Here is a 24,588-nt window from a genome sequence, read left to right as displayed (position 1 = left end):
CCTCACAGTCTTTAATCTATTTATCCTCATAACACTCCTGGAGGTAGGAAAGCACTGTTATCCCCATTTTATGGGTTCTGAACTGAGGCCCAGAGAATCTAAGTGACTTGCCCAAAGTCTCACAGAAAGTCTAAAGCAGAGCAAGTCTGTAGCAGAGCAGGAACACAAGTTCTAAGATCATATTGTAGCCTCTGGACCATCCTTTCTTCCGGTTACAGTAACAGATCTCAGTAGAAAGTATTTTCTTGTAGTTTCAATGAAAAAATACTGTTAAAGAACATCAGATTGTGTTTTACAGTTAATCCATATGTGGCTTTCATTCAGATATACACATATAATTCTTATTGTGGTATGTCCAAATGAAACTATGTATCACGGCAGTAAGAAGCAGATGTTTCATGAACACAAGTATGTTTGTGAAATTAAAATGTTTATTTAAGTGATGCTTCAATAGAAATTTGCCCATGCAACGTGTACAGCAGTTTAAAGAAATACACACTTTTAAAATATGTTTTGCAGCAGATTTATTGTATTACCATTACTATTTCTTTAGAAGACTGAGCTGTCTATGAAATAATTTCTTACTACAAGTTGCTATTCTTCAGTATGTTTGGCAGCACGTCTTTATGCACGTGTATATATAGAGTAGGTATGTTCCTGCTTATCACTAATTCCTCTTGAGTGCATAGATTTCTGGCATGTCTCCAGAAAGGAAACTTTTGTTTTATTTTGCAGCAGAGGAAAGTATTTTTTTTTAAATATGGAAAATTATTTTTCCCAGCTATTAATAGCCATTTTTCCTGATGGAAACTATGCAAGACCTGGGCTTTGTAAAACTTGTAAGACTTTGCCACCTGCTCTCTGCCCTGCTCAGTCAGGAAAGGGAGGGGGAAGGAGGAGTATTTGTATGTAGGTGAAAGCATCACAGGAGGTTTGAGGGGTGGAACCATATTACACTGTATGCAGGTGTTTCCCAGCCAAAGGAGAGGTCCTGAAAGGATGCTCTAGCCAGTGTAAGTTAGAGTAGCCCTTAGGCTGCTCTGAATTATGCTGCAGATCAGTTCAGCTCCCATTCAGGCCAAGGATCAGGAAACCAGAAAGGTGGCTTTGACCTTTCGCTTGCCACCCTGGTTCTTGTACCTAACAAAGGTCAGCTGGATCTAGGTATATGGCTTACAGTTAAGCAGTTACATATCTGCTTTAATCCTTAGAACCCTTAAGATGAACACAGTACATTGAAGGTGAACGATGTGAGCTGAGTTTCTTCTCTCCCTCCTTTGCCATCAGTCCACATCCTCCCTACCCATATATCAGGGGTTCTCAAACTTTTGCTGGCATGAGCCCATTTTAATGAAGTATTTCCTGCCAGAATCTCAGACAGCATGGATGACACCATTTTGAAGAGCAAAATGGCATCCTACACATAGTATGACAGTGCACACAGCATATGTACAATGTCACACCACATGGAGGATGCCATTTTGTAGAGCAAAATGCCATCCTCCTGGCATCATGACCTCACACACACACATACCATACATGCGAGTTCATGCTATGCAGAGCAAAATGACATCCTTCATAGACTATGGATCTCCATGACCCCATCTGCTGATGGCACAACCCCATTTGGAGTCCTGACTCACATTTTGGGAAACACTCCCACAGGGCCTGATCCAAAGCCAGTGAAATCAATGGGAATCTTTCTATTCACTTCACGGGGCTTTGGATCAAATACGTAGTCTCCTCCCTCTCCTTCTCCTGCTTTGGATGAGTACCCTCCCACCAGGCATAAAAACTAAACCTTTAAATCTTTTTCACAGCAGAAGAATAATCTGATTTTTCACTGTCATACAATTCACAAACAGTTGTGGTTTATAAGTAAACTTCCCAACAAAAATTCACCATTCAGCTTAGAAGAAGCATGAAAGTTTGGACTGGAAATTGGATTGAGAATAACCACGTCCAAAAGAAGAATTTGTTCAAAAGTTATGAGCATGTAAATACAAGCCCACAAAGAACACAACCAATGCTTTAATACATCAGGCCTGGCAGTTTCTAAAGGACCTGAGGGAATCAGGCACCAGTTTCCATAAACTTTCAATGTGAGTTAGGAACCTAACTTCCTTAGGCTCTTTTGAAAATCCCAGTCAATGTGCAGGCACTGGAAGTCTCTTGCAGCTATACCTGCCTATGGCATCAATATATGCATTGTCACAGTAAATGTCATGAGCCTGTCCAATCATACCTGTACTCTACTGTAGAACTCCTGCTGAGCTCATTGAGAAATTCCGTGAGTAGAGCATCCGGAGGGATTATGTTATGATGCCTACTCTAGTTGCACTTTCATGACACTTGCATATGCAGTACTAACAGTCTAAATGCAAGAAACCTATTCTCTTTGAGCTTACACCAGCTTGACATCAGTATATCTCCAGTGTCTCCAGGAGTTACTGCTGATTTACACTAGTGCAAATAAGAGCATAATCAGGCCATACATTTTCTTCTTATATGAAGACACATAGACCAGAGATAGCTGAAGGAAAAACATATAGTGATCATTGTGTAATGGAAATTGACTTATAAAAACAAATGTACCAAAATGTTGGCTTACAAACAGTAAAAGCATTTGAATCAAAAAGGAAGAGCTGCTTCCTCATCATATTTCCTGTCATACTCTTTTATCCTTTCTTCGTCTTTGTCCATCCTCCCCTTTATTCTCTTTGTCATGCCATTGGAAGACAAGGATACTCATACAAGATAAACCCTAGGGAGACAAGATGAGAATGCTGTTACTTAATGACACAGGGAGAAATCATCAAGCTACACAAGAATTATTTCTTGCTGAACACATAAAGCATGCCCAGGGCTGTCAAATGAATGCTTCATTTTAATGAGAAACAGTGCCAGAATTATGACCTGTGCATTTAAAAGTGTAATTGGTAATAATAGAGATGCTATACAAATGTAAGCCATTGACTATGGCAACACAGTTCTTCTTTATTATTCCTCTTTCTCATCTAGTCCTTCATTTTAAATTTAAAATAAATATTAAATGACTATTTAAAGTCATCCCATGCCTTAAGGTTCTTGGGTGTCTGACAATATCATAAATATATACAAATAGTACAAACTATGGAAATGAAAGTACCCAGTTGAGGAAAACGTACCAATGAAAATGCTTAGCACTTATATACTGCTTACTCTCTTCAAGGCTCTTTACAATCATTCATGAATTAATCCTCACAATCCTCCTCCTCCTGTAGGTGAAAGTAATTTATTGTCAGCTCAAACTTTCAAATGTAGATGGGTAAATTCATATTTAGGTTCTTAACTGAGTGGCTTGAAGCTTGGAGGTGTTGGAAACCCCATAGTTCACACTGGATTTCAGTGGGTGCTGTGTGTGCTCAGCACTTCTGGAAATTAGGCCCTTCTGCTAAGAACCTAAATATAAACCTAAGTGCCTAATTTTAGGCACAAGGTTTTGAAACGTTCAGCCACATTGGCCAGACAAGAAATCTTGGACACAAAGATTAATGACAGGTTTCAGAGTAGTCTAGTGTTAGTCTGTATCCACAAAAGAAAAGGAGTACTTGTGGCACCTTAGAGACTAACAAATTTATTAGAGTATACTGATGAAGTGAGCTGTAGCTCACGAAAGCTTATGCTCAAATAAATTTGTTAGTCTCTAAGGTGCCACAAGTACTCCTTTTCTCTTTTTGGAGATTAATGACAAATCCTGCATCTTGGAAGGGGGTTGGACTAGATGACATTTGTGGTCCCTTCTTACCCTATGGTACTATGAATCTAATATTTTGAAACACAGATAACTAAAATTAGGCACCTCAGGAGGAGATTTTGGAAGCTAGGCACTCAGCTCCTGTTGGCTTTCAGTGGGCACCGGACATCTGTCTTTGTGACTTTGAAAATCTCCCCCTAAATCTACATCTAAGTGCCTAAATAAGTGGTCTGATTTTCAGTGTTGCTGAACACCCACAAATTTCATTGACTTCAGTAGTTGCTGAGCACCTTTTCAAACGAGGCCACTCATTCAGTTGTCTAAATATGTGTTTAGGTGTCGCACTTTTAGCACAAGTGCCAACATTTTTGCCTAAATGACTTGCCCAAAGATATTTATTTATTTTATTTTAATGTAAATATTAGTAAAAAGATACCTATCCAAGGCTCTTGATGGCAAAATAGAGTAGCAATTAAATCACAGTATAAGCATATTCTGAATCAATCTTAGCACCAGGTTGAAAACATAAGAGTTCCTGGCTCCCTATCATATTTGACCTTGCTTCTCTCAAATATATGAATAATACACAAATTACTGTTATATCATGTTATATTTGAAGGAGGATCACTTCTGAAGGCCCTGACTCCTTTCCTCTCAAAAATATAACACGGGTCTGTCATTGGTTCCAATTTGCTGAGGACAAGCACCCTAACGAGAGGTGAGACACCAAACAATAACTTATATAGATTGAGCCAATATTGTTTAAGGTTAAGGCTTTATGTACTAAATATAGATCTTGAACTACAATGTTTGAATTACAGGCAGCCCCTATAGCAGGGATCGGCAACCTTTGGCCCGCAGCCTGCCAGGGAAAGCTTCTGGTGGGCCAGGACGGTTTGTTTACCTGCAGTGTCTGCAGGTTCGGCCGATCACGCTCCCCGTGGCCGCGGTTCACCGTTCCAGGCCAATAGGGATTGCAGAAAGCGGTGTGGGCCAAGGGATGTGCTGGCTGCCCTTCCTGCAGCCTCCATTGGCCTGGCCTGGCCAGCCGCAGGCCAAAGGTTGCCAAACCCTGCCCTATAGCTTGCAGAGTATGATCCTCCTTGATTTTCATGCATGAAACCCTTGTATATTCATAGTGTACCATTTTATATTAGCTGGAGTCTATGAGTTATTATTTTCCAGGATGGTCCCAAAATATTTGTAATCTGTCTTCAAGGTTGTGAATGCATGAATCATTGTTGTAAGGTCCACAATTGGAAGAAAAAAACCTGACAGCCTCCAAATAGGTCAGTGATTAAAAAATAAAAAGCCAGTTCTAATCTATGCTAAGTGTGGACTTCCAGTTTCAGATGATGGTCAAATATGGGTCCCTGTGCGTTCAAAATAAAACTCATCTATCCTAAGTCACTGCAGAGACACTTCAGATATTTCCCTCAACCTGAAAGCAATTTATTTGCCTTCTTGCTGGAGGACCAATAGAGGTAAAGGGGGTTTCAGCTATCTCTGAGGAGTCATTTTGCATTTTCATTGAGCTATTTTGTCAATGATTAGAGGACTATTATGGCAACTTGTTATCCACAAACACTGGCAGGCTGGCACTTACATGTCCCACCTCCTCACAAGTTTGCAAATTATCTAAGACTAACAAAGTGGCAAGGGAGAATCCAGTGGAAAACTTGTTTTGATTCAGAATGACCACATCATAGATTAGAGCATTTTTACATTCCTATTCTGTGGTTATGAGAGGCAAATCAATCATTCTTTTCCTTTGCCAGAGCATCAGCAAAATCCCATCCCACCAACTGTTCAGAGTGGTGGACAGCCTGCTGATCCTGACCAGCCTGATCTCTGCTGCGCAGCAAGGTGTTCTCACGGCGAGGAATTTCTCTGTCTATTTTTGATGCAACGAAGATTGGATCTAGGCTGATTTAGCTAGCAATTGAGAGGGCAGTATCAGGCAAGAAATTAGAAATATACCAAATTCTCTGGCTGAGTTTAATTCAGTTTTGCTAAATGAGGTCTTAGACATGTTGGTGGAATTGTATCCTGTTACCTGAATACCCTTGCCCTAGTAAATGGTAAAGACCATGATAAGAAGGATTGTTAGCTTTATGAAGAGAGGGTGCCAGCTGCCCTTAAAGAGGAAGTATAGCTGCACAGGCTCTAGAAAAAAAAACCTATTGCTTAATATCCTTGACATTTACTGCCCAGTCTCTATCCTTCTATTTTTAGGGAAGGTTACTAAGGGTATGTCTACACTACGAAATTAGGTCAAATTAATAGAAGTCGATTTTTTAGAAAGCGATTTTATACAGTCGATTGTGTGTGCCCCCACTAAGCGCATTAAGTCTGCAGAATGTATCCACAGTACTGAGGCTAGCGTTGACTTTCGGAGGTGGGGGTGGGGGAATAGGGAAGCACCAGGTGGGGTAGGGAAGGACAAGGCCACACTGCACTTCAAAACTTATTGAATGCCAGCCTTCTGTTGCTTGGGCAGTGCTCTGGGGTGGAGGGGTTGGGTGCCCAGAGGGCTCCCCCTTCCACTTTCTTGGGAGTCTGGGTGAGGAGGCTATGGAACTTGGGGAGGAGGGCGGTTGATTACACAGGGGCTGCAGGGCAGTCTGTGCCTTTTCTGCACCTCAACCATACGCTGGAGCATATCAGTTTGATCCTCCAGTAGCCTCAGCATTGCATTCTGCCTCCTTTCATCATGCTGCTGCCACCTCTCCTGTTGCTCCAGCCATCTATCCTCTCATGCGTCCCTCCTGTCCAGCGTTCATTTTGTGCTTTCCTGGACTCAGCCATTGTCTGCCTCCACGCATTCTGCTAGCTCTTTCAGTTTGGGTGGACTGCATGAGCTCAGAGAACATTTCATCACGAGTGCGTTTTTTTCACCTTCTTATTTGCGCTAGCCTCTGGGTCGGAGATGCTAGTCGCAGCATTGAAACATTTGCAGCTGTGCAAGGAAAAAAGGGAGATTAAAATTGAAAAAGACACATTGGCCATTTAAAAGGAGGGGCTGATGTTTTCAGGTTAACATGCAACACAAACCCAACTAAACCCCTTCCCCCCATACACACACTCCCAATTCTCTGAGATGATTGCTTCACCCCTCCCCCCAGCGCGTGGCTAACAGCAAGGATGGTTTCTTTTCAGCCACAGGCAAATAGTCCAGCAGGAACGGCTATCTCTGATGTCCCCTTAATAAAATTCCCCTATTTCAACCAGGTCGGACTATGAATGATATCACTCTTCTGAGGATAATACAGAGAGATAAAGAACAGACGTTGCTTGAATGCTAGCAAACACTGGGACCACACGCTGCCATGCTTTCTTATGCAATGATTCCAGACTACGTGCTACTGGCCTGGCGTGGTAAAGTGTGCTACCATGGAGGATGCAATAAGCCTGCCCTCTCCAGAAACCTTTTGCACAGGCTTTGGGAGTACCTCCAGGAGAGCTTCATTGAGATATCCCTGGAGGATTTCTGCTTCATCCCCAGACACTTTAACAGACTTTTCCAGTAGCTGTACTGGCCGCGAATGCATCCCAAGTCTTCAGGGCAAATTAATCATTAAACACGCTTGCTTTTAAACTGTGTATTATATTTACAAAGGTACACTCACCAGAGGTGCCTTCTCCTCCTTAAAGGTCCGGAAGCCCGGGTTGGGAGGGTATTGGCACCAGGGTGATAAACAGTTCCTGGCTGTCAGGGAGAACGGTTTCTCCGCTTGCCTGGTGCACGCTATCATCAACCTTCCTCTCCTTATCAACTTCCTCGTCCCCAAAATCCTCATCCCTGTTGCATGAGACTTCCTTGCAGGAGTCCATGTACATGTGTGGGGTAGTTGTAGGGGCACCCCCTAGAATTGCAAGCAGCTCATCATAGAAGTGGCATGTCTGGGGCTCTGACCCCAAGTGGGTGTTTGCCTCTTTGGTTTTTTGGAGATTAAGGAGCTTGCCTGAGCTCCTTAAGTTTCATATGGCACTGCTGCAGGTCCCTGTTATAGCCTCTGTCCTTCATGCCCTTGGAGATTTTTTCAAATATTTTGGCATTTCGTCTTTTGGAATGGAGTTCTGATAGCACAGATTCATCTCCCCATATGGTGATCAGATCCAGTACCTCTGTTCGGTCCATGCAGGAGCTCTTTTGTGATTCTGGGACTCCATGGTCACCTGTGCTGATGAGATCTGTACTCACCTGCAACTTGTCACTGAGGCCAAACAGGAAATGAAATTCAAAAGTTTGCAGGGCTTTCCCTGTCTACCTGGCCAGTGCATCCGAGTTGAGAGTGCTGTCCAGAGCGGTCACAATGGAGCACTCTGGGATAGCTCCCAGAGGCCAATACCGTTGAATTGCATCCACACTACCCCAAATTCAACCTGGCGATGTTGATTTCAGCACTAATCCCCTCGTCGGGGAGGAGTACAGAAATTGATTTTAAGAGCCCATTAAGTCAACAAAAATGACTTTGTTGTGTGGACGGGTGCAGGGTTAAATTGATCTAATGCTGTTAAATGCAACCTAAACTTGTAGTGTAGACCACGGCTAAGAAGATGGTATCAGCACAGCTCTAGCTGATCTTTATTTCATTATCAATTACCTACCAGTTTAGTTGTAGGCATGGGATAGTACTGAGGTGCTGTTGCTATCTGTAGCTGGCTATCATCTCCTAGAAATGTATGCATTTATTCTTATTAATAGGCATCTCTATGGCACTTATTACTATTTTACGATGAGGAAGCACAGACATAGAAAAGAGCACTGACATGCCCAAGCTAACACAGGAAGTTTGTGACACAGTTGGAAATAGCACTGAGATCTGTCAGCTCTGAGCCTTGTCCTCTCCCCTCACCAAAACATCAATCTTCTTTTTCCCCTGAAGTATCCACGTTGGTTTTATTGAATCTATCATCTGCATTTGATAGTATTGACCACTGGTTTTCCATATAGGGTCCCATCTTATCACTTTTCCTGTTCAATGTGTGTGTACAGCCACAAGGGACAATGTGAGATGTTTGGTCCTGCAGTATTAGCTATATAGCAGACACTCAGAGCCATATGTGTATTTACTCAAACCTAGAAACTGTGGTCACTCTGCTTTCCTTGTGTCTGACAGAGGTGTGTAAACAGGTAGAAACAAACTGACTTAGGTTCAAACCAGATAAGATGGAAGTGGCACTGAGCGTGGTTTGTTGAAGATGCCTTCTACTGGAGGTATATAGCTGAGCTTTGCTAATCACTTGTGGTTTTGGGATTATTTTTGAGACATTGTTGCTCTTAGAGTCTCTGGTAATAGCTTTGGCATGCAATGCATTTTCCTGTTACAATGGGCCAGGAGGCTGCAACCATGCCTGTCTGGTGCAGACCTTCCCACAGCAATCAGCACATTTGTAACCTCCAGGCAGGAATACTGCAACTTGCTCTACTTGGGGGCTAAAGGACTCAGGAGTTAGAGCAGAATGCAATGGCTTGTATCTGTGAGCCACTATGAGTACATAACACCAATGCTCAGCATTCTGTTGACTTCCTATTTGCTTTCAGTCATAGTTTAAGGGGTGGTTATAATCTAGAAAGTCATAACTGCTACCTCAGGGATGCCTCTCTGTCCCATTTATCCATGCTGCTGTTTCCTGGGATTAAACACTCCAGGGAGGCAATAGGGTGTCCTTAGACCTGCTGCCTCCAGTTGTCTGCCAGAACTCAAGTTTGTTGAGTTTGTTCAGGATAGTGAGACCATTTGCCTAGTTTAGAGTGATATTAAGGAATCATAAGGAATGGGAGGAATTGGTTAGTAAGCCTGGGTTCTGTTACATTTTCTTATTAGACGCTGTGCTTCAAAAATGTAAGGCCAAAAGGTGCCCCACTGGTGATAAACATGTATGCAGGGGGTCAATCATGCACTCCCATATTAAAAGCACAGGAACGGAAAACTGTGAGATTCCCCATATGCAGTTTCCTAAAGATTATTCTTTGTGGAAGAAGCGGTAGGTCTAGACCCAAACGCTGGGGAATCCACATCAGGTCAGGACCATCCATTCAGAGACCTTGTGCCTCTGCATTAGCTTTAGGAACTTCAGCTTTCCTCCAGTTCCTCATAGTGCCGTTATCACAATTCCTTCTTCTGCCTCTGCCTCCTTCTGGCGCCCGCCTAGCCCCCAGGCACACACACATACACACATAATGAAGTGGGAGTTCTGCTGCTGTGAGGTTCCTATGGGATTCTGGGTGGTAATGAATGTCCTCCTTGCCATACCTCCCTATTCCTCTCCTTCCGCAGATGAGCAGCCTCAGGCCTATAGAGATGGTTCCACAGGGTCTGAGGCACCTGTCATCACACAAGTGAGGTGAGACACAAGCACAGAGGTTCCCTTCCATGTGCATACCTAGGGAAAAGATTTACCATTTAAGCTATTCTACCTCCATTTTGCAATCTAATACAGGCAGAGTGGTAGTGCAAACACAGAATCATTGGTGTGATCATGAGAGATGGAGACAGAGAACTGCCTTGTAAAATGATTGTGTTCCAGGCTTCCTGCAATAACATGATAACTTTCTTCTCTCACTAAGGAAAAAATAATTTGGAATAGCACATCATAATCTCTTCAGAAAAAAATTAAACCTATGAAAATAACTAGTTAACATTGCACTTTATACATCACAATGTTTGAATACATCTTCAAACAATATTTCTTACATAAATGGTGGAATTGCTGAATAAAGATATGTTACTGATTTTTAGACTATGCTACCAAAAATACAATTAATAATGATAGTAGTAATCTAGATTAGTAATGGCCACTTAAATATAACAAAATGTACTCTAGTTGATGAACATCATGATTTCCTACTACACCAAGGGGAAGCAAATTGAGAGAATTTATAAACTGAACACAAAGTAAGCCCTAAAAATTAATTTGTTGTCTAGTCCTTGATCATTACACTAAGGTCTGATAATAATTTTTAAAAGTAAATACTCAGCCTTTTTGCATCCCTATCTAATAAAATAATAGATCATGTAAAGTACAATAATCTAAACTAGTGCATACTTCTTGAGTCCAGAAAACCATTATCATTTTTCCCCAAGATTCACTGACTGCCATAGTTGTATTCATTTTAATATAAAAATATTCACACCCATCATCTCACTCCTGGAGTCTTTCTGGACTGCTGCAGAAGCAGAAACTGACTTTTTTTGTTGTTTTTTTGTTTTTTTTGTTTTGAGGCTAGAGTGGAAGATGCAAATTGCTTTGGCTAATTGTTTCTAGAAAACCTACAAAACACTGAGTGTCAAATAACTGGCCATGATAAAGGGCGAGGTCAGAATGCACCTTGATTCCAAAATTCTCAATATCCACAACAGCACCTTGAAGGCCATTGTAGGTGGTGATACACTAGAGAAGTCTTGAGGCAGCTCTAGTTTATGCTGAAGGTCGAACTGTCGCCCGGCAGCCCTAAATATATAGCCACTTTTTCCCTGCTGCAACTTATTCCTGCATTGATCACAGCTCAGCCAGACCCAAGATTAAGATGCTGCATGATTTTTTCAGGGGAGAAGGATGAATCTTTAGTGAAGGCATCTTAATATATTCTCCCCCAGGACCTATCTTAAAGTCCCCCTACAATGTGGTGTAATTCTGGTGCATTAGAAAGGCAAAGTCAGCCTGGCAGGGATAGTAACCTTAGCAGGAGATAAACTTGATCAGAAGCAGGAAAAGCACACACACAGATCCTAACTCTGTGTGTGTGTGTGTGTGTGTGTGTGCGTGTGTGTGTGTGCACATGCGTGCATGCGCACACAGGCATGTATACTGACCATTTGTTGGCTAGCCCCTCTAAACATAATCATTTTGGAAAACCCTTTTAATGACCTATTGTAAATTATTTCCATTAAGAAAACTGATACAGCACTGCCATCCTCAACATATAAAAAATCATGAGATAGAGCCTCCAAAAAATCAAGAAATTAATATAAAATACACAAGCATTTTTGGTTTTGTTTGTTTTAAAATCACATTTTGGGCCTAGTGTGTGATTTCTGCATTTTGAACTCTTAAATCTAAAGATCTGGACACCTATTCATGTGCACATGTTTCAGAATACAAATTGAACCTGAAATAAACACAACAATATGGGGGAGGACTTCCCCACCCATCATACTTCACTTCCTCCACGTCCTCGGTTGGTACTGGGATTATCACATTGCCCCAAGTCTTATTACACCATAATGAAGCTGGAGAAGGATAAGAGCATGCAGCTGTCTGCAAGTAAGACAGCAGCTTCTAGTGGCCAGCAGTAGGGACTGAAGGCAGTTCAGCTTCTAATTCCTGAATTACCTCCTTGCCTGCGGTTTCTCATGTGGTTATGAGAAAAATTTCAGCACCTTCAGTAATCTCATGAGTCTGCAGCTCTGTTGTAGAAGTTAACTATGTTAACTAGAAGTCAGAGGGAAAAAGATGCTCCTTACCACTGAGATACGCAGGCCTAGCCTTGCACTCTGCCACTAGGATCGGTTGTGCAAAGCCTGCCTGACCAAAAAAATTATGGAGAAGAGTCATGAAAAAAAAAAAAAGGTATGACTGTGGTATGCAACCTGATGGGAGATTAAGAGGGGGAAATGAGAAGCGAGTCATGTTACTGGACATCTAGGCCCTGATATTCCTGATTCTTTGCTCCTGTACCAAGCACATCAATAGAAATGGAAGCCATATTTGTGCTCCTGGTAACAGCCAGTTCAGGAATGTGACTAGTTCTCAGCATACATTAGGTTAGCCTCAGTGTTTCTCTAATTTATGTTCTGGTTGCAACCGCCCCTTATGGGCCATTTCTCAGCTCGGAATAGCTGGCAGCATTCTTTTGTGTGGGTGAGGGGAGACTGGCTCTGAAGACATGCATTAAAATCCTGGCTTAGTCCACAAGCATGCAATTTTGCATGACTGGTACTTTCTGCTTAAGAAAAGCCCATAGTGGGTTAGCTGACATGTCTTGGTAGAGCTATTGTGGTAAACTTGTACAATGCCTGCTGACAGAATGGGCCAGTTTCACCCCCGTACGTATTAGAGGGAATGTTATCAATACATTGGGAGTCATCAATTGGCAGGGCAGGTGGCATGACATTGCTGTCTGTCTTTCCCTATTGGTTTCACCAGAGAAAAGCGTCTTTAAAAATTCAGCCAGGAAACATAGGACCCACTCCAGCAGAGGTTATCCAAGAGATCACTGAACCAATGCATCAAACATTATTAAAGAAAGCAAAAATCAAACTTTAAAGTCATCTCACTCTAGAATCCATGACAACACTAAGATTCAGCTTTGTCAGAGGTAAGGGTCAATGGACAGTTGGACCTGTTTGTTAACATTCTGCCCTTTTTCTTGTCCCCAGCATTCTGCAGCAGTGCTGACGTGAAAGTTCTATTATGGGGGAAAAATAGCCACACAATTGCTCAATTTTTGCTTGTTAGCATGTGACGAGACATAGGCTCAAATCATATATTTGGATCTGGATTTGAAGCACCTTTGTGTTCATGAATAATTTGTTTAAATCCAGGGGCTAGGGTATTTTAGGGATAGAGACTGTTTGCAAAGTTCAGATTTTGATCTGGGTTCTGACTATGAGCACCCCCTAAATTTGGGGATGTTTGGATCTGGGGTTTGAGGTCAGACTCATGTCTAGCTCTGATATAAGCAAACAAGAAAATAAAATGTGTTTTCGCTATTAGTAAGTTATATTCAGTAAGAATATACTAAGTATGTCATAAGTAGTTGTGATTCATAACATTCTCATTATTTGAAATTTATTTAAAAAAAATCCTAGTCTCTTGAAAGGCGAAGTTTGAAAATATGTTCCTTTATTTAGAGAATCCAGTGTTATAATAGTGATTGCTATGAAAAGTACATTAGCTTAAACCCTCTGCAAAAGACCTCTGGTATTTTATGCCCTGTTATCTATTTCAGGTCTTCATTTGCCTAATTATTACTCTGAGGCTGGCAGAGATTTTCCCTGCAGCGCTCAGCTCTGCTGACTGCAGAGACCCTACCTGGCACACTAAGTTAGTGCGTCAGCATTCTAGGTAGAAATGAATGAAAAATCAATCAGGGCAACTGCAGTGATAGCGTATACAACTCTAACCTACTTTGTGCAGGGTTCCCAACATTTCACTGTATACTTAGGCACTCTTTAAAATGGTAAGTGGATCTGAAATAAAATATATCTTTTCTGATCTCTCTGACAAATATTCTGTCATCTTTTCTGTTTGGATCAAGTAAACTTAACACCCAGTTTGCTAAGCTAACTTGCAGCCTGGACTAAAATGCCAAAAGCCATGAAAATACCATTTACTTGCTGAGGATTCATTTTTATTTATTTGTATTATACAGTGTATGGTTATAGATTAGATCATTGTTACTTGCATTAATAGACCAATATGGAGTAATTTTGGAAAACCAAAAGTACACTAAAACATTTTTAGAAGCACAGTTATTGCTTATCTTTGGTCTTCCAAGTAGTTTATTTTGTGTATGTTTGTGTACTTGTATATATTCATATTTGCAATTCTGCATAGATAGAGTTAAATATTATTTGATTTCTAGTTTCATTTAACGGGATATAGGTAACTCTAATGAGAAAAGCTTCAGTCTTCATGTCTAAAATACTAGCTACTGTAACTTTTTCAGCAGAGAGGGTTAAATATTTTATAGACCCATTATACCATGATCAGGCTGTAACAAGTTGTGCAGTGCAACACTAAAGATTTCCAAAATTCACAAGCCTTTTTGTATGTGATGCTCTCACAGTGAAGAAGATTCTTTTGGCTATAAAAAATGAAGAGTCTACTTTTTCTGGTGCTGATTTCTGTCTGCTGGGCTGAACATACTGGCAACTACACTCTGGAGCATGACAGAATTATTCACATCCAAGGTAAGGAAATACAGATATATGCAACAGAAATTACCAATACATTCATATTCTTCAGAGATATGATGTTGTGCTTATTGTTCCTTAATTTTCAGTACTGCTGCACTGACCATTTTTTTTACACTGTTAATATTGAGCCCTTTTTCTTCTGTTCTATTGCATTATTATACTCTGAAAGAAATTTGGAAAATGAAAGTTGCATTGATTACTTTTAACAACAGTTAGTCAATAATTGCAATAATTTGTGAATAAAAGTCAGCATATTTAAAAAAAATAGAATGCAGTCTAAAGTAATTAGCAACTGCAGCAGATTTAAATATCTTTACTTTATTGTGGCATAAATATGATTTAAAGCTGGCTCATACCAAATCTTCACATCACAGATTATGATAATGGCTGATTATTACTGAGAAAGGCTGTGAATCAGAATCAGGCAACACAAACATCAGAAAAAGTAGCTTACCCCAAAATAAATATGTCCTTCCACATAGCTCTAATTAATGTGTAGAGTTATACTGCCCCTTTGCATAATCTTGTTGGGTTCATTCGAATCCTAAAGCTTAGAGCTGTATCAGGATTTGAGGCTGCAGCATAATGCAGCTGTTTTTTCAGTCCCAGCTTCATTTGTTGAGGGTCATCCTGTGTGAGGAAAGCCAGGACATTTATGCCATAAGGACAGGCAGAGATTTGCCTTCCCTCATTTATATGTTTACTAGCACTGGCTGAGATAATAGCTCTAACATATAAATTTTGCAGAATTAAGAAATGTGGTGTTTTACTGCTCTGTGTATATGTGAGGGAGAGAGAGAGAGAGAAAAAAAAAGTTTTGTGCCTTTTCTTACTACTCATCAAATTATGTTATTTGAGCTTCCCTATAAAAGTAAAATATCAAGTTAGGGCTTGATACCGAGAGGTACAGAGCACTTACAAATCCCTGGAAAGTCATTGGGAGTTGCAAGTGCTCTGCACTTGTTAGGACCAGGCCCTTATATCTTCAAGGTCAAATAAGAATCACTGAAAGCTGGTTTCACTAAAAAAGAAATTCATGCTATGAAGGTCAAAGAAATATGCAAATCAAACTGAAAACATAATGGTACTGTGAGACAGTGAGCATTCATTCCCAAAAGTGAATTTTATATTTGACATTGGTGTCTAATTAATGTATAAGCCTTCCTTTCTCATCATAACACTTTATTGCTTCATAGCACTGTAATTTTTTATTTTTTGGAAGATCACCATTACTGCTGAAGCAAACATTTAAACAAAACCAAAGGCAGATGTGCCTAAATTTCACCTCTTAAAATTGCTTATTCACCTACTAGTTTGAGTTTATTTTTCAAGCTATACAATTCACTTATTGTCAGTATCTCTGCATACAATCAATTCAGTCTATAAAAGGCTATAACAGAATAGTTCAAAGCTAGCAAAACATCTGCTAAATCTCTTCCCCACCCACAAAATCAGCTTCTGCTCTCAACTCACCACCTCAAAATAAAGCCTGAGTAATTATTATAGTCCATCTTTACTATGAGCCCTGAAGGTCAGCTGATTCCGACTCTCTAAGACCATGTGGGAGAGTGAATTTCACAGTTGAGGGTCATCCACTGAAAATGCCCTAATCCCACTTGCGGATATACACAACATCAAGGGACTTTATTTAGCTGTTGCACATCATCTGAACTGAACAGCCAGTATAGAGCCCAGAGAAGGTGGGTGAGATAATATATTTTATTGAGCCAATTTCTGTTGGTGAGAGAGATAACTACACTGCACAGTATAGAGGCAGTTCTGTCTGTCTAACTGGTCCTGCATGTGGAACTGGTAGCATTTCTAAGAATGTATCATGGAGGTCCTGGACTGCGGTCTCTTACCTAAGAGCATAAATTTGGCCTCCCTGACTTCTCTCCTACCTGTGCCTGTGTCATTGGCACTTGCATGTACCACAATCGTTGGCTTCTTCCCAGGATTGCACATAAGTCTGTCTCGAGAAGTCCACAACCTTCACACCTAGCAGACAATTCACCATGAGGTTCTCCTGGTCATCACAAACCCAACTTGGACAATCCTCCATTACTATTACCTTCATGTAATTATCTTCATGTAATCAAGAAGATAATTACTATTACCTTCTTCCTAATAACTGGATATATGTCTATGTGTATTAGTGTGTCTTATACTAGTATATCTTATTCTCCTATGGGTTTGTTTAAACACAAAAACTGTACTGACTATACTGGAATAAAGATAATGGAAATATAGGAGAATGCGCTAAACTGGCATAGTCACATTTATACTGGTATACCTGTGTCCGCACTAGGGATTATAATTGAATGTTTTTTGGGGAAAAAATCACATCTCTAACCAACATAGTTAAATTGGTATAAAACTGTGTGTCGACTAGACCTACATTTACAGAAACAAGCTATAGCGGTATAAGCACCCATATACTGATGTAACTGGGAGTACTGTACAAGTTTAACTGTACTGGTATAGTTAAAGCAGTATAATTTTTGGGCAAAGACAAACTCTTAGGGACTCTGAGAAACTGCAAATAAGGAAAAGTATGATTTCCCCCAACACTCACTTTTGGGTATCTTTTGAACCCATTCAAAGTGCCACTTGCTATGTAATAATTCAAAGACTCAGGATATCTATTAAAGAGAAGAAATACTCCTCCTCTAAGTTGCAACTCTGCAATAAACAAAGTTGACTCAGCTAAAGCACTAACTGCCAACTTAATTCCTTGAGGGTGGTAGGAAGCTTTAACATATGCATCCAATTTGTCCAAGATTTAAAAAACAAACAAGAAAGCCCAGGGGAGAGAATACATGGGACTTGTTTGGCTAGGCTCATGCTGTAGCTTTTACTCGAACAGTTGTGATTTAAAGTTAATGTTAAGCATAATTTCTCTACCCTTTATATAAAGAGTAAACCCTCTACATGTACAGTAGCAAGTTTTCTGTTGTGTACACACAGTGTAAGCAGCAAACTTGCAAATTTGATGTCTTTGGAAAAAAAAGACATATTAATCAACCAAGAATAGGCAAAATTTCCATGTATGGCTAGGTCCTCTGCACTCAGAGCTCCCCCTTCCTCACAACAATCAGCTAGTGAGGGGCTGCTGGCAGCCAGAGCCGCAATACAAGGTATCTGATACCGGCCACTTTCCAAATTAGCATACTGACCTGGAGTGTTTTGCTCTTTTGTCTGGGAGGAAGTGAGTGGGGAGAAGAACCCTGATTCTGCAGTGGTCTCTATAGCCCCAATATAGCCTCTTTGCAGCAAATCTCTCAGGCTTATCTCTGCCCTCTCATGGCCAACTGTTTCCCAGCACCCCTTACTCAGACAAAAAAAATCTCAACACAGATCAATAGCAAGAAGAATATCTCTATTAATCCTTCTATGCTCCTGCCTCATTTTTCTTGGGTTTGCCGCATTTAATTGAACTGAATACTTATCTGCTTTCTCTTCATAATATTACTAAAAATGTGTAAAATCATTAAATTAGAGAAAATCTGGTGCAAACTAATAGTTCACTACTTGAAACTTGAATACAAGTCATCACTTAAGGGCCATCTGATCTTAGACCCCTTGTAGGTATTTATCCAGATAACCGATCCATCACCTAATTTGGCCAAGTTGTCAGTCTATGCTCAAGGACAGCACAAGATAGTGGATTCTTTCCTTGAGAAGTGTTGATGAGCCATTAACCGCTCTCTGGCTACTCCACTGTTGTACTTGAAAGGCTGGTTGTGTGTGTTCCCAACCTAACAACATATTTCAGTAACACACACATAAGCAAAACTTCATAACATCACATATAATGATAGCACATAAAATTCAATAGGATATTAATGTTCAACAGATCAAGATTTTTAAAATGATACCTCACAAGGCATACTTTGTACTAAACATATTCTAATGATCTGATAGTGGTGAATATGGGCATTCTAGGGTGTTACTCTGAACAGAGTGACATAGCATTGTTGATTGGTAAAGTTTTATGTGAACTTTGAACCTAGATTTATCTGGCATCTCCATGACTAGATGGTGAGATACTATGCACCAGAGGCTCATATCTGGCATTAATACTTGCAAAAATAATGTGTGGAAAATAATTTTTCCTGACAAATTTCAATCTGGAAGAATACAACTTTGACATTTATGCATTTTTCTCTCTCTTGATACAAATGAAGTGTAGTTGGTGTTTCAGCCAAATAAGAACAAAAGTGCTTGTGTTGGCCTAACACTAAATTTAGAGAGGTTTTTCACCATAAACAAAACAAAACAAAAACACAGGGGAAAAAAAAGTTTCCATGCATAATTCTTCCTGGTTTGTGTTAAAAATGTGTCACTGCCACAGATTCTTCACTTCAAATACTCAAATGTAGTCTTATTAGTATCAATATTCCCTAGCTATAATGGCTGATTAGTGTTACCTTTGTAACAACTATTGAATCCTTAAATAAACGTAATATGGCCCACTTTGTTGCCTTATCTGAGGAGCGAGTGATTGTATTTTAAGACTAAGGTTGAGCTCAAATTATATAACAGAATAGCAAGGCTCTTGAAAGCAGGAATCAAATCAAGCTAATAACTTCATGGATGTTTTACCAGTGGGAGCAAAATAGTACCCGGCAGCTGAAACTATAGATCATGTAGGCAATACAGAGAATCTACCTGACAAAACACACTCAGTGTAGCTGAAGGAAAAATTCTTAAAATTGTGGTTTTCTTCCACTATTCACATATTTTGTAGCTGGACTGTAAGTTCTTCCCTTCAACTCTGGCCTGTGCTTATTTATCATGTTGAGTGGCATTACAAACATTACATTCTGAATAATTTTTGATGGATAAAATGTGACAAAGACCATTCTACAAGGGCCACAGATAGCAGCATGAATGGTGTCTACAAACTCTCCAGACTCTTGCCTCCTGCCCTGCAATATTCTCATAATTTCCCAAAGCAGATATGCCATTAGTCATAATGGGCTAAATTCTGTTCTCGTGTGCAGAAGCCAGTGAGAACCACTGAAAGCTATTAGTGTGGATTGAGGGCAGAATTTGAGCTAATATAGTCAATAAACCAGCAGGTGCAACTAAACTGAGAGATCAAGCAGTGTGTTAATAAATCAGTCTGCTAGTCATCCACCTGGGAATCCACTGAAGTCAATGGGGGAGGTGTATGCATAGTGATAGCAATGATGGGAACAAGAGTGCTACTTGTATGGCAGAGACAAGTGGGTGAGGTAATATATTTTATCTGTTGCTGAAAGAGGCACCTTTCGAGTTACACAGTTATTCTTCAGGTCAGACAAGGGAGACAGTGAAGCAAGACACAGGAGAGGTGGGTAAGGGTATTTGCATGCTAGAGCAGGAAATGTAATCTCTTACCTAGGGTTTCAGATGGGCTTATAGGAAGCGCAACTACCCCATCCTGCTGCTAGCACCGCCACTGCTACACTTCTATTTTTAACCTGCTAGCTCAATCAGAGCTCTCACTTGTAAGTCTATCCAAGATGGAAATTACACCTCCAGCTCTAGTTTAGAGGTACCATAATCCAACTGAACAAATTAATTTCTTTAACAAGTTGAGATATTGCAACCTACTCTTTTGATAGAAAGGAATTTCTTCTTTTAAGTATTCTTCTCACAGGAACTAATTTGAGAAGGCTCCAGTAAGTTGTTCTGCAAATTTTACGAATTTTAGTTCAGTGAGAGTCTCCTTCTCATTCTAAAATGAAGGAAATGGTGATTTATTCCCATGCCTATTTCTGTTATCTGATGTATTGAACTTCTAGAATAAACTGCTGCTTATCATATGAGGCAAAATGTTTTATCCCTTTCGCATGGCCAGTGCCTGGAATTACTCCATTGAAAAATCTGCCCAGCAAATTTCTTTCAACCTACTTCTGATCATATAGCAGAGGATAAGAGTAATTGCCAGGATATTAACTTTATCTTTGTTATCAGATCTCTCTGCAAGTCACAAGGAGTGTCTAGAGGTTATCCAGCCCCTTCATCCCTGTTACTCCTTTGTAGAGGGCTCAGGTGCCCATGTATATGGCTTATTTAATCTCAAAAGGAGATAAATAGTCGCAGCTCAAACAACATTGAGCTAGATGTCATTTAAAGCAGCATGAATTTGGGTTTACAGTTAATCACACACGCAGCAGGACATATGATGTAACAGTTATAAATTCTTTAATGGATGCTTCTGCTGCCACCCAGCTTTTCCCTTTTTTAGTTTAATTGTTTAGTCTTGAGAAAAGAAGACGGAGGGGAGACCTTAGATCAATCTTCAGATATGTTAAAGGCGGTCATAAAGAGGATGCTGATCAATTGTTCTTCATGTCCACTGATGGTAGGAGAAGTAGTAATGGGCTTAATCTGCAGCAAGGGTTATTTAGGTTCGATATTAGGAAAAACATTCTAACTATAAGGGTAGTTAATATTTTAAGAACAAGTTAGACAAACACCTATTAGGGATCATCTAGGTAAACTTGGTCTTGCCTCAGTGTGCGGGGCTGACCTAGGTGAACTCTCAAGGACACATCCAGCCCTATATGTCTATTATTTTCCCTAATGTGCTGGTCAGCCTGAATACACTCAATTCATACACTCTCTGTCTCTTCCCTACTCAGCACACCACCTAGATCCATTTTGTGGTTTTCCTCTGAACTCTCTGCAATTTTTCCACATCCTTCTTGAAGTATGGACTAGAGCTGGGTGAATAACTGATCTTTCAGTTTGCTGGCTGTTCTGAAATATGGGGGTGAGGGGAGATTGTTTTGGGTTGGCCCAAAACAGAATATTTTCAATTTTTTCAGTGAACCAAAAACAAAATGTTTCATTGTTGAGGCTCTTTACCCTTTAAAAAAATAAAATTTGAGTCAATTTGTAAACAAAAAGTTTCTTTGAACAGAATAATCAAAACATTTCATTCTGAACTTTTTATTTATTTGTTTGTTTTCAGATTTTTTTGTAATGTATGTTTTTGACTGAAACGATTCAGTAAATTTGACATAAATTTGCAAAACATTTTGGTTGACCTGATTTTTTTTTTATGGCAAAAAATAGAGTTTTGACAAAAAAATATCATCCAGCTCAAATGCAGACACCTGAACTGGACACAATATTCTAGTGAGACTAAGCGGATGAGGTAATACACTGAAGAAGAGCTCTGTGGCTCTCAAAAGCTTGTCTCTTTCACCAGCAGAAGTTGGTCCAATGAAAGATATCACCTCATCTATCTCATATTCTGGGATTAAAATGGCTACAACAATACCACAAATAATAATCTAGTAGCTCTTTTAACAATGCTGTGTACTGGGACAAGATCACTTCTGTAAGGTGAAAAATTAAAATAACTTTAATTTTTCTTATTTGCATAGGAAAGTTATGAAGAACAACATGCTCCAATGTCTCCAATATCATATTCTTATCTTTTCCAAACATGGGTTTTCAGGAGACTTTCCTTGCTCAAAGTTTAACAAGCTTTGTGAGCACTTTCACTTGTTGCATTTTGAGAGATGATTTTTCAGTTCAGATTTAGCGCTTAGCTGTTCTCTAACACTTCCCTACTTCTGCTTGATTTTCCTCTTTCCTCTTCCACCCAAGGATTTCATTAGCCCTTGTAGCCACAGCGTTTTATTGAGAGGTCATGCTGAGGTGATTATCACTGATGATTCTGTCCTTCTCTGCTTTCTAAGACCGAGTCTTCCATCCTATAGATAAAACCTGCATTCTTTGTTCCTAGATGCATTACCTTCCATAAGTTCCGCTGGCAGGGCTCCAGACTGAAGCTTCCTATCCATGTGTATACTGGTGATGGATATATTGCCTGCCTTTCTCCAGAGCTTGATTCTCTAGTGCAACAGGTTTTGGTGGCACAGGAAGTAGTGATTTCTGATTCATTCTGTTGAATCTAACCCAGAACAATAAAAACTCTGCAACTAGACAAAGGAAAATAAACATAACAACATAACAAATGTGACAACCACCATCTTGGCTGACACAGTGGGGATTGAATTGTGGACCTCCGGAGTTAAAAGTCTGAGCTGCTACCGTGAGCTAAAGCTGGGTTTTAATGCAGTCAGGTGCTCTGTGAGTCAGGTGGGGGTGGGAAAGGGTCACAACCAGGGCTGGGTCCAGGCACCAGCTTTCCAAGCAGATGCCTGGGGTGGCATTTAGTAGAATGGGGATGCTGCTGCGATGGCAATTCAGCGGCGACTGCTTGGGGCGGCAAAATTGGTAGAGCCGCCCCTGGGTCGCAACATACAGTCACCAGAAGGTTACACAATATTGCCAGCTCCAAAAGTTCAAAAATCATGAGTCAGACCCCAAAAAATCATGAGCATTTTGTTGGGTTTTTTTGTTTGTTTGTTTTTTAAAAAAGGTAATCTTGTGTTTTTGGTTTTTCTTTTGATTTGTGAACTCCCTCCTGCCCAATCTGTGTGTGTATGAGAGAGAGACAATTAGTGTTGCTAATTCCCTCTGATTTACTGAGTAAGGTGATTTTGGCCTCGGCCGCAGGAGCTCTCACTGGCTGCCTGATGGTACAAAGCTTCTAGCTCTCCTCAAAATTCAACACTTTAATTCATTTAACTTGTTCCCTCCCTAGCCACACATCTGCCTGTTTCTGAGCCAGCAATTCATTATGCACCCCCTGCAGACTGCACAGCCATTCCTCCCCAATAAGCCCCACATCTGTCTTTCCCACATCCCAGCTGTACGTCTCCAGCAGGTATTGGGGCTTGTCACCCTCCTCTCCCAGGCCTGCGCAGGCGGAGCTACTGTGGAGTTCAGTTCTCTCCTTTCCCAGGCTTAAGAGAGAGGCAGAGTAGCTCCAGGGATTCTCCCTCTGCCTGCCCCTTTTTCTCTTGCCAGGCCTGGTGTTGCCAAGATGGACACAGGAGCAGGGGAAAGAGGAGCCCAGAAAGAGATGCATTTTTCACAGGGGAGTAGGGGGAGGAGTGAGCAGAATCACCTGAGCAGATGGGCTCTTTCTGCTCCCTCCTCACCTCCTGTGAGAATGGTGTCATCTGCTCTCTCTCTATCCAAAAAAACTTCTCTAACCTAAGGGGAGAGGGAAGGAATTCTGCCTTCCTCTTACCACATAGAATCATAGAATATCAGGGTTGGAAGGGACCTCAGGAGATCATCTAGTCCAACCCCCTGCTCAAAGCAGGACCAATCCCCAATTTTTGCCCCAAATCCCTAAATGGCCCCCTCAAGGATTGAACTCACAACCCTGGGTTTAGCAAGCCAATGCTCAAACCACTGGGAGTGGGGAAGAGCAACCAATCAGAGGGGGGGTTCCCCCAGGTAGAATAAGAGGGATGGAATGTCTCTCATTATAATGAGACTGGTTACAACTCAGCCCAACCTACGTTAGTCAGGAGGAAATTGAAAGACCTGTCAACACTGATTACATAGGCATTCTGCACATACAATAGTAAACTTTTTTTTTTTTGCACATTCCCTCCTGACTAAAAATTAAAGCATTTGGGATGCCGTATATCTTACTCTTAAATCTGTCTCTAGTAAGTTGCTGTATGAGTTTGTCTCTGTGATTAGACCTTCTGAATGTGAATAGATATGCAAATTATGTTATGATAAAAGGCAGCATTTCCTGATGTGTTTACATGTCTTTTGCTAAGCTTTATGTATCCCAACATGCAGTGCATACGGGAGTCAAGCATATGCTGTCCATTACTGGGGAATGAATGTATCATTTACCCAACAGATTTTTTTAAAACGATCAAGAGCCTAGAGCTGCTTCCAAAAATATTGACCTTATTGTGTGGCTCCTGCAGTCACTGCAATGGCGGCACAAAATGAGTGCTTGCACTATACAAATTGACAACTGGATGGGCAAGGTGTGGACCATAGTATAATGTTTGTCTTTCAGAAGTTATCTTGTCTGATCCT

At 40.6% G+C, this 24,588-nt stretch overlaps 1 protein-coding gene and 1 long non-coding RNA gene across 5 annotated transcripts in view; one reads left to right on the top strand and one right to left on the bottom strand.

Moving 5' to 3' along the window:
* Positions 1–24,588, top strand: part of HAPLN1 (hyaluronan and proteoglycan link protein 1) — a 92,080-nt gene that overhangs the window by 37,051 nt on the left and 30,441 nt on the right. For 3 of the 4 annotated variants that reach the window (XM_038401150.2, XM_043515057.1, XM_043515056.1), the window contains one exon: positions 14,535–14,658. In XM_038401150.2, coding sequence (XP_038257078.1) covers positions 14,562–14,658 — 97 coding nt within the window. In that variant the 5' untranslated portion in view covers positions 14,535–14,561. Of the gene's footprint in view, positions 1–13,800; positions 13,926–14,534; positions 14,659–24,588 lie in introns of those variants that run through there. The other variant, XM_038401149.2, reaches the window with a different exon arrangement.
* On the bottom strand, positions 758–15,284 carry LOC122460341. Its single transcript, XR_006281595.1, has 3 exons — positions 15,119–15,284; positions 13,021–13,151; positions 758–2,764 (listed from the first exon to the last, which is right to left on the bottom strand). It is a non-coding gene; the product is annotated as an uncharacterized LOC122460341 (long non-coding RNA).

This window comes from Dermochelys coriacea, chromosome 5 (assembly GCF_009764565.3).
Source record: "Dermochelys coriacea isolate rDerCor1 chromosome 5, rDerCor1.pri.v4, whole genome shotgun sequence".
Classification (NCBI taxonomy): domain Eukaryota; kingdom Metazoa; phylum Chordata; order Testudines; family Dermochelyidae; genus Dermochelys; species Dermochelys coriacea.
The sequence above is the reverse complement of the archived record's forward strand: the minus strand, read 5'-3'. Positions and strand labels throughout refer to the sequence as shown.